The sequence below is a fragment of the Pseudochaenichthys georgianus genome, chromosome 9 (assembly GCF_902827115.2).
Source record: "Pseudochaenichthys georgianus chromosome 9, fPseGeo1.2, whole genome shotgun sequence".
Taxonomy (NCBI): domain Eukaryota; kingdom Metazoa; phylum Chordata; class Actinopteri; order Perciformes; family Channichthyidae; genus Pseudochaenichthys; species Pseudochaenichthys georgianus.
In genome coordinates, this window is record NC_047511.1 from 5,665,651 (window position 1) to 5,674,811 (window position 9,161).

Consider the following 9,161-nt stretch of genomic DNA (forward strand, 5'->3'; position numbering starts at 1 on the left):
TTGACACCTAAATGACAGTGCTTTGGTTGATCGCTATGACACTCCCCCCACTGCATCTCTTCAAATGGCGAGACGTACAAAAGCCCGGCCGACAGGCGCAGTGAGATGCATCTTCCTGGCTGTAGGGAGAATGCCAGAGGCAGCACGCTCGTACAGAGATAAAGCCCTCTGGCCTCACTCTTCTCAACTCGCTGGAGGCTATCAGTTCAGCATGCTCTCACATCTTATGTTGAAAATGGATTGTACAAATGTTCAGGTCATTCATTGATGATGTTATGCGAAGATTCAGATTCATTGCATTGCTGCCCTAAAGGTGGTTATTTTAAAATCTGCAAAACAGTTGTACAGAGATGCTTAACAGTGGTGATTGAATCTGGCAGGATGCTCATCACATTCTACTCATCGCAGACGAGAGGTGGATGGTGCACACCAGTCTCTGGGTGAGGGACTAAACCATGGAGTGGCCTTATTCAGATGTGTTCGTAACGTAGAGGGAAAATACTGAAGACTGACTCAGAGGGAACTTCCCCCGACGAACAGGACATCTTAATGAATAATACTGCCGTGACTTCGCTAACTTCAGTAGCTCGTGAACTACGAAGTGCATCCTTTCAGGTCACACATTTCAACGTGACACTTCATGATTAACAGTTGGAAACCAATCTTCCGCATAATGCTTTTCTAAGCAGAACTACTCATAATATCCCTCTCGTCAAAACTCTCCCTGTTCCAAATAATGACATCTGTTCTGTGCTATTAAGCCCTTTTACAGATACATTACATCTCCTGCTAACAATGACATGTGCTGTCTTTGATTATTTTGCAAACCGCAATGCATGTATCAGTTATTCCTTCTAAATGTGTGTTTTCAGAGAGACGGTTCCCTTCCTGTGATGCACCACAGTCACGTTCACGGTGATAAAGCAACATGTGTTCAAAGAACGGGCTACTTGACATTACATTAACATGATTGAAATGACTCCTATGGTAGCTGCCCTACAATCGGCTTCTGTTGGGATAACATGACACAAACAGCTGATTTTAAAAAGCTTTCAAAGGCCTCCCCTGCAACAATGTCGTATTTTGGCAATTTGTGTTTTTGTGTGTTTATGGAGAATTTAGTTATAATAGAAACAACATTTGTAACTGTTCACAAATAGTATTTGGTGTAATACGCACGCTTTTAGAAGTGCATTTACCACATGTGTGTTTCTGTTCTTTGTTGCTTTGCAATCAAATCAACTATATAATAAATAAGAGAATTATAAGACTGCTGGTTAATTTCCAGGTGGTCTGAAACAGCTGTTTCAGAAGCTGCAGATATCGATGCTACACAGAACGTGCTCCCGGCTCACTGCAGAATGAGATAAGTAAAGGTAGTCAGAGCAGCCGTGACAACGATGCACTGACAAAAGTATAACATCAACTGGTGTCACTCCTTTGCTTCCATATTTCTGTGTCGACACTGAAGAGAGAATTCTACGGGCTGTCAGTGAGCGCACACACACCAACACTTTCAAACCTGATTTCTTTACATATTGAAAATTACCTGATCCCATCCCCTGAATTAAAAATAATTTAGTTTTGCATTTAGACATGAAGAACATAAGCTCCATGCTTGTACACAACAATCACTTTAAAAAACACAGGATATAAAAAACTAAATAGCACTTTTTTCTAAACCACGATGGTTATAATTAATCAAAGGATGAGTGGAGTCTGCTACATTCAGCAATATCAGTGACTCCCAATTAAGAGCAACACATTGGAATAGAGAGGTCAGACAATTATTACTTAAACTCAGACTATATAATGCCTCCAATATAATATTTATATTATTTGTAATCTGGCTGTCGGACGTCGAAAAGCCACGGGCCAGGAATATCTGAAGTCCTTTCTATTCAGATTGTTCCTAAAACTACAGTTGCTATTGAGCTGTAATATTCTAAAACAATATCTCTGTCCTGTGAGCATGAGGACAGAAGATGGCTGTAAAATCAAGATGTCATATGGCTCTGAACATTTCACTTTACATTGAATTTTGATTTTATAAAAATAAGAGTTTAAGAGTCTTAAGCTTTTTTCAGTTTGCGGTGGAGTTAGTTCTAAAGCAGCCAGGCAGCCAACAGGTAAACTGAGACAGCACGTGCACCAACATGACACCCAATTAACCACGGCATATCCATCAAGCCATCTAATAGAGCTGATGTTCCGCCTCATGTGCGGATGTTCACAAAGAGAAGAAACCCTTTAAAGAGCCCACCTCTCTAATTGTCGTATAAAGATAAACTGCGATAGAAAACCCACAGACCAAACGCCGATCGTTTTTGTTTCTTTTTACTTCAGTTAAGAAAGTTACACAAAAGGTGGCAAATGTCTCGACAATAAATAATAAATAAATGTTGTTGCACGGGAACAAACGAAACATTTTCTTCCAGAACTAACGGTATTTTTGACTTAAATATACACATCTTTGGGAAAGAAAAAAGAATTCTCGGACGGACACTGATTCACACAAATGTCCCACGAAGCTTGTGGCAAAAGAGAGGTATACCTTGTTGCAAATGCTTTCGGGTCATGAAGGAAACCGTGTAATTAAATGAAGAAAAGCAGTGCTGTTCCCCTCCTCGTGGTCTATTACAGGATGAAGTGCGTGGACCGAATATTTAAAAAAGTCACCAGTCAATGTTTCTATTCAAAGTAGCGCACAGCATTTCGCAAGATCTAGATGTCTCTCCTCAGAGGTCCCATTTATGGATGGTTCATGTCTTCTCGTTTTGGCAACTATAACCAGGCGTGTGCGCGTGCAGCACCGGCCATGACGCATCCGCCCGCCTCTTCGGGATGGACATCATATAATGAGGCTGTGGTAAAATCCCATGATTGTCTTCACAGTGTCAAAATACAACCAGGGGGGTTGTTGGTGCAGTCGGGAGGGATGGGATGAGCAGGTGGGTGCTCCCGTCAGTCCTCAGGCCTCGATGGGGCTGGACACCATGCTGTTCGGCGTGTCCGGAAGCTGGGACGACATGGACGCTACCTCGCTGCCCGTCGAGTTGGAGCCCGGCCCACCCTCCGAGAAGCTGACCTGCGGGACAAGAGCAGCGGTCAGACACATGGACACACCGTGAGGGACGGTTGGAGGTGCGCAAAGCAAAAGCGGCTATGGATACATGTTCTGGTGCATTTACATCCGACTGTCGTTTACATTATTATCCAGTTTTCCCACAGCTTCCTCAGTTGTTAATTTCTCATCATGTGTAATAAGTTATAACTACTATATTTAATATATAGCCTATTGTTTACTGGCTGACGCTGTCATTTCAATGCCGACTGTAAGCCCACTGTGGAGAGATAACTCTGTTCTATTCACTTTTTACACATGTAATGCTTCCTACCCCCTTTGTGTATATTCACTTCATGTATAATGATAGGCTACATGCTTACTTTAGTTTTTAAATGGATTTGTACTTATTGGATTTTCTTTTATTAACGTGTGCTTGCCTCTTTATTAATTACCTCAACTATATGCCTGTTTTCTGCACTGTCCCTTTGCACACGTCACTGTGGGACGAATAAATGATTTCTCTGGTCTCATCTACATATGAAAATGAACTTGCAAAACATTTTAAAAAGCACGCTGGAGGCTCGCTATGATGAACTCTTTCTTAGCGTCAATTGGAGCATATTAAGAAACGGGGAAACCAGCGGCTGCGTGGAAAACCCACTCAGACCAAGTAGGCCTAGGTTCAAAGGGATATGTTTCTTTATATTAAAGTAAAAACATACAGTATAGTTTCTGAAGTCAGTTGAGCTTAAATGAAATCATTCTACTCGGGTTAAAGAAGCAATCTGTATGTATATATTTCTGAATGAAATAATTCAAACATGTTAACTGTTTCTTGTCTTCACACAGCTCAGCTTCCAGGGGGCTGTATACCGCATGTGGTGTGTGTGTGTGTGTGTGTGTGTGTGTGTGTGTGTGTGTGTGTGTGTGTGTGTGTGTGTGTGTGTGTGTGTGTGTGTGTGTGTGTGTGTGTGTGTGTGTGTGTGTGTGTGTGTGTGTGTGTGTGTGTGTGTGTGTGTGTGTGTGTGTGTGTGTGTGTGTGTGTGCGTGTGTGTGTGTTCCCGGGATGAATAAAGGTTTGATTGATTGACCTCACCGTGTCTTTGCTGGAAGTTATTTTAAGAGTTTTGGGGGGTTTGCGTCATGCTGCGTCACTCCAAAACAAATACACCGATAGGGATCAAATAAAATCCATCACTGGTGCTGTGTTTGTGTTTGTCATGAAGCCGAATCATATACAGCAATTGTTTCATCTAAGGATATAGATCACTGTATGGAGGGTCTTTAAACAGGTGGAATGATGAGCATCCATACATTTAAATAACTAAACAAATCTCAATGAAGGAGGACCAGCTAAAATAATGTAGTCAATGGCTTTCAGAACCCTATGTCAGTAGTGTTCCATATAGCCTTTGCACGCAGGGATAGAGCAGGCCTACTATAATGTGTGTGGTCAAATTGTAACCGAAAATAAAGTTTCCAAACAGAGAAGAATGGATTGTTCTTCACACAAGAACAACTGCATGTCAAATATAAAATATAAATTAATGACAGAATAGTGTCACTAATTAAATACATATGAAGCAGTAATGGATAATGAATAAAAGCGACGAACCAGTTGTTGGAAGGCCGGCTGGTCGATGTCGCTCTGCAGGGCGAAGTCGCTGAGCACCTTCCAGGGCGGCTGGTAGCTCTGCACCTCCACCGGGTTGGCCAGCAGGCCGCCGTCATGCCGCTCCGGACTGGCCGCCACCATCGGGGTGCCCGTCATCCCCTGGATGTTCTGCAAGAAGGGGGGGGGGGTCAGTACCCAGATACACATCTCTCACTGTGCGCGCGCGTCTGTGTGTGTTCATGCGCGTGTCTGTATGTGCGCGTGAGTGTGTAGAGGAGGAAATGGTGAGGGGGGCATCTGAAATTAATCCACCAGTCAATCAGCAGAACAATCAATAAGCAAGCAAACAAATAAACAGAGAGACGGATTAATACAATGTGTGTGTGTGTGTGTGTGTGTGTGTGTGTGTGTGTGTGTGTGTGTGTGTGTGTGTGTGTGTGTGTGTGTGTGTGTGTGTGTGTGTGTGTGTGTGTGTGTGTGTGTGTGTGTGTGTGTGTGTGTGTGTGTGTGTGTGTGTGTGTGTGTGTGTGTGTGTGTGTGTGTGTGTGTGTGTGTGTGTGTGTGTGTGTGTGTGTGTGGGGGGGGGGGGTGTTACATCGCCTTGTCCTCCACTCTGAGACACGCGACACGTGTGATAAGGAGTTGTGTGAATAGAAGTGACTGCCCTTGGCTTAAATGATGGCTGTTTTAAATGGAAGAAACCCCCGCGTTAATGTCTTAAATGTTCTTTGTGAATGGTCTCTGCGCCAAGACATAATCCGTTCAAATGTAGTCCAGCTCTCACCGTCTTGTCGTTGGGCTGCTGCAGCTGCAACTGCTTTATCAGGATGCTCCTTTTCTTGTCCTTGCAGCGCTTGTTCTGGAACCAGACCCGGATGACCCGCGGGCTGAGGCTGGTCATCTCCACCAGCTGCTCCTTCATGAGGGCGTCCGGCCTCGGGTTGGCGTTGTAGCAGGTCCGCAGCGTGTGCAGCTGCTTCTCGTTTAGCACCGTCCGGATTCGGGTGGTCTTCTCCGGCTGTTTGTGGACGTGAGGCCGCAGCGCGGGCTGCCGGGCCGAGATTGGTTCTGCTGTTGGGAAGGAGGGAGAAGAACCCAGGGAAGGCAACATCAGTTCATCTGTCTGTACAACACACAATGCCATTTTCTTTTGAATGGACAGGGCTTTTGAGTTTTGCAACGACTGAACAACTTTGCAGCTACACTATCCCTGCAGATAGAAACCGATCTTAACACACATTACAAACTGCAGTTGTAAAGCTGCAGTATTTGGCATAACAATGCAACAACATAGAACCATATTCCAGGCTCGTCTGATCCTAGATTTTAAATAATAGGCGAGCCAAACCCTCTCCAGACTGCAGAGCCCGCACAGCGCTGATAACCTGGGGTATTTCTGACAGCAGCGCCCTGTATCTAATCTGAGAGCCTGGCCTGGCCGGCAGAGGTATGCAGGAACAGCATGTAAAACACAAAACATCGCCTCTATGGGAGGAGAAGACTGAACCAGCGCGACCTCTCCGAGTCAACTAGCAGATGCATGTTGTGTCCCTGCATGAGACTGCATGAGACTGCATGCACACACAGATCAGACCTGCCACTAAATCCCTCTGCACTGCGCGCAGCTAACTCTCAGTGGCGATGTGAAACACAAGAAGTGCAGATCAGAACATGAGACATCACACTCTTCCGTTTTATGGAGAGCCAATTCAGATAATCCATTTTTAAGTATCGAGATCCAGACACGAGACACGGAAATAGGCTTTGGAACTTGGTGAAAAGAAAAGAGTCGCAGCCAGCGCACATGTGTTCCAGCTGTGAGAGTCCTTCTGCCCGGGACATTACCTGCCATCTGCATCGGTCTGGCGGGGTGCAGCGGGCTGAGCGGGTCTCCGGAGCCCCGACTGGCCCGCTCCACCACGTCGTGGTCGGCCCGGCAGAAGAGCCCGTCCTCCCGCAGAGCGAACTCGTCCCCCGGGATGAGCTGCCGGCTGCAAGCCACGCAGCGGAAACACTCGATGTGGTACACCTTGGAGCGGGCCCGCATCACGAAGTCGTTCTTGCTGAAGCCGATGTTGCATTTAGCGCATTTAATCCCGTACAACCTGCGGGAAACACACACACACACACACACTCAGTCAGTCTGTCTGCCGGGCACTGGCGCTCAAATAATAATCAGATAAACAGTATAGGAAATAAACAAGACGATCAATAAGAATAATACAAATAATAATAATAATAATAATAATAATAATAATAGGTCGTGATTATAATAAATACTTTTTAGATGCGCATTATTTATTTTGTAACAAATGCAAAATAATATTATTTGTATTATTATTATTATTATTATTATCATCATTATAATAATAATAATAATTATTATTATTATTATTACACACATAATAATAATTATTATTATTATTATTTAGCCTACTATCTACTATTTACTATTACTATTATTGATAGTGGTGGTGGTATGACTGTTTATGATGTTCCTGATGATGAAGTGATTCTGGTTCTTGTTTGTTTGGGTGTCATTATTATCTATAATGTGAATTATTTGAACACGACCTCAATAGTAATTTTGTCACCAGAAAAAACGGAAGGCCTGCCCAAGTTCTTATCGAACATTATTATCAACGCCAAATCAGTGAGTCACTTCCAGGCTGTATTAAAACATTAAGAGAGGACATGTGTGTCTCTGATGTTCCTTTATGTCCATCACAAATGCTACTGTCTGATAGAACATTGATTAATAAATAAAGGACTAATGTAATATATTATAAATGCATCTGATGTGACATTCAAATATATTTCTAACTGAGCTGCACGGTCTAAGTAGTAATATGATAATGATCATAATGTTAAAGAATAAATAAATTAACCCTCTAAAATGTAGGGCTTCATGTCACTTAACCCAGTAATTTAATCTGAATCTAAAACTGTAAAATAACAAAACAATTTGTAATAATTCCAACGGCCGTGCAGCTCGCTCTGGTCTATCTGCAGAGGGTGGTCCCGTCCCGGCCGTCCTACCTGATGTAGTCCCGTTTACAGTACGTCTTCCCGTCGCGGACGAAGCAGGTGCAGGACTCGTCCAGGTACTGGCTGCACTCCGCGCACTTCAGACAGGCGGCGTGCCACTCCAGGTCCGGGGATACCCGCAGGATGTACTGGTCGTGGATCTGGTTCCCGCATCCCACGCACAGAGACATGAGCCGCTTCTCTGGAGGAGCAGAGGAGCGGGACACATCAGACAGGGGACAACTGTCCGCGGGACAACGCATCATGGAGAGATGGCCTTAGCGTTCAAATCGATACCGTTATTATTATTAGTAGTAGTAGTAGTAGGCTATTACGTTTTTTGTTCTTTTTGTGGTTAATATTAATAATAGTATAGCATATTCGATATGGTCCAATTGTTCGTTTAAAAGTCTGTATCCGCTGACGTTAAGCTTCACTGACACCTTTCAATTCAGTAGCTTATTTTAGATACTTTTAAAGGCCATTTCACACCACACACACAAAAAAAGAGAACTCTGAAGTTGTGAAGAATTTAGTTCCAGAATCGCATCCCAACTCCGAACAAGTGTCTTACTTTTCGGCGGATCCCCCATGTCTCCCATGTCCACAAAGTAAGGCGACGTTAGGTCCACTGTCACAGCGGGCTGCGGCGCCTGGAAGCCTGGATGTGTCCTCCGCTGCCGGGCTGCCGGGCCAGGGGCTGTGTGTCCGGCTCTCAGAGGGAGTGTGAGTGAGTGTGTGTGTGTGTGTGTGTGTGTGTGTGTGTGTGTGTGTGTGTGTGTGTGTGTGTGTGTGTGTGTGTGTGTGTGTGTGTGTGTGTGTGTGTGTGTGTGTGTGTGTGTGTGTGTGTGTGTGTGTGTGTGTGTGTGTGTGTGTGTGTGTGTGTGTGTGTGTGTGTGTGTGTGTGTGTGTGTGTGTGTGTTGCCGGTGTGTGTGGAGCTCTGATCCTGACGAGCCGTGAGGCTGACGTAGGACAGCAGCACGTCATCTGCATGAGCAGCTGATTGGCTGTGCAGACCCTGGACACACGCACACGCGCACGCACACACACACACGCGCGCACACACACACACACACACACACACACACTCACCCACACACAAACACACTGGCACACTTATTGCTGCATATCACTTGTTTTCCAGCTTTGCTTTGCCCTTTTCTCTTCTGTTAATCTTCTCTCTTGTTTTTGTAGTGCGCTGCTGCTGAGTGGACTATTGTTTACATGCTCAGCTGTGTGTGTGTTCCAGAGGAGAACACACACTTCACCTCTTTTTTAACTTTCAATATAAACTGGACATACATTAGACTATAGAGAAACATTCCTGGACACACCATCTAAGGTCGTACAGGACATGGATTTATGAATCCATAAAGTCTTGAGACATGACGTAAACAAATTGCAACAAGCTTATAGCGCCTATATTTTAATCGCAATCATAGGCTGTCTGT

The 9,161-nt window shown here is 44.4% G+C and overlaps 1 protein-coding gene across 1 annotated transcript; it reads right to left on the minus strand.

Annotated features, from left to right (window-relative positions):
* Positions 1 to 2,935: 2,935 nt before the first annotated feature.
* isl1a (ISL LIM homeobox 1a) lies at positions 2,936 to 8,352 on the minus strand. The gene is made up of 6 exons (XM_034091971.1): positions 8,284 to 8,352; positions 7,722 to 7,911; positions 6,528 to 6,787; positions 5,467 to 5,753; positions 4,683 to 4,850; positions 2,936 to 3,088 (listed from the first exon to the last, which is right to left on the minus strand). The coding sequence occupies exons 1-6, from the start codon at positions 8,309 to 8,311 to the stop codon at positions 2,972 to 2,974; spliced, it is 1,050 nt and encodes a 349-aa protein (XP_033947862.1). The 5' UTR covers positions 8,312 to 8,352; the 3' UTR covers positions 2,936 to 2,971.
* Positions 8,353 to 9,161: the final 809 nt, after the last annotated feature.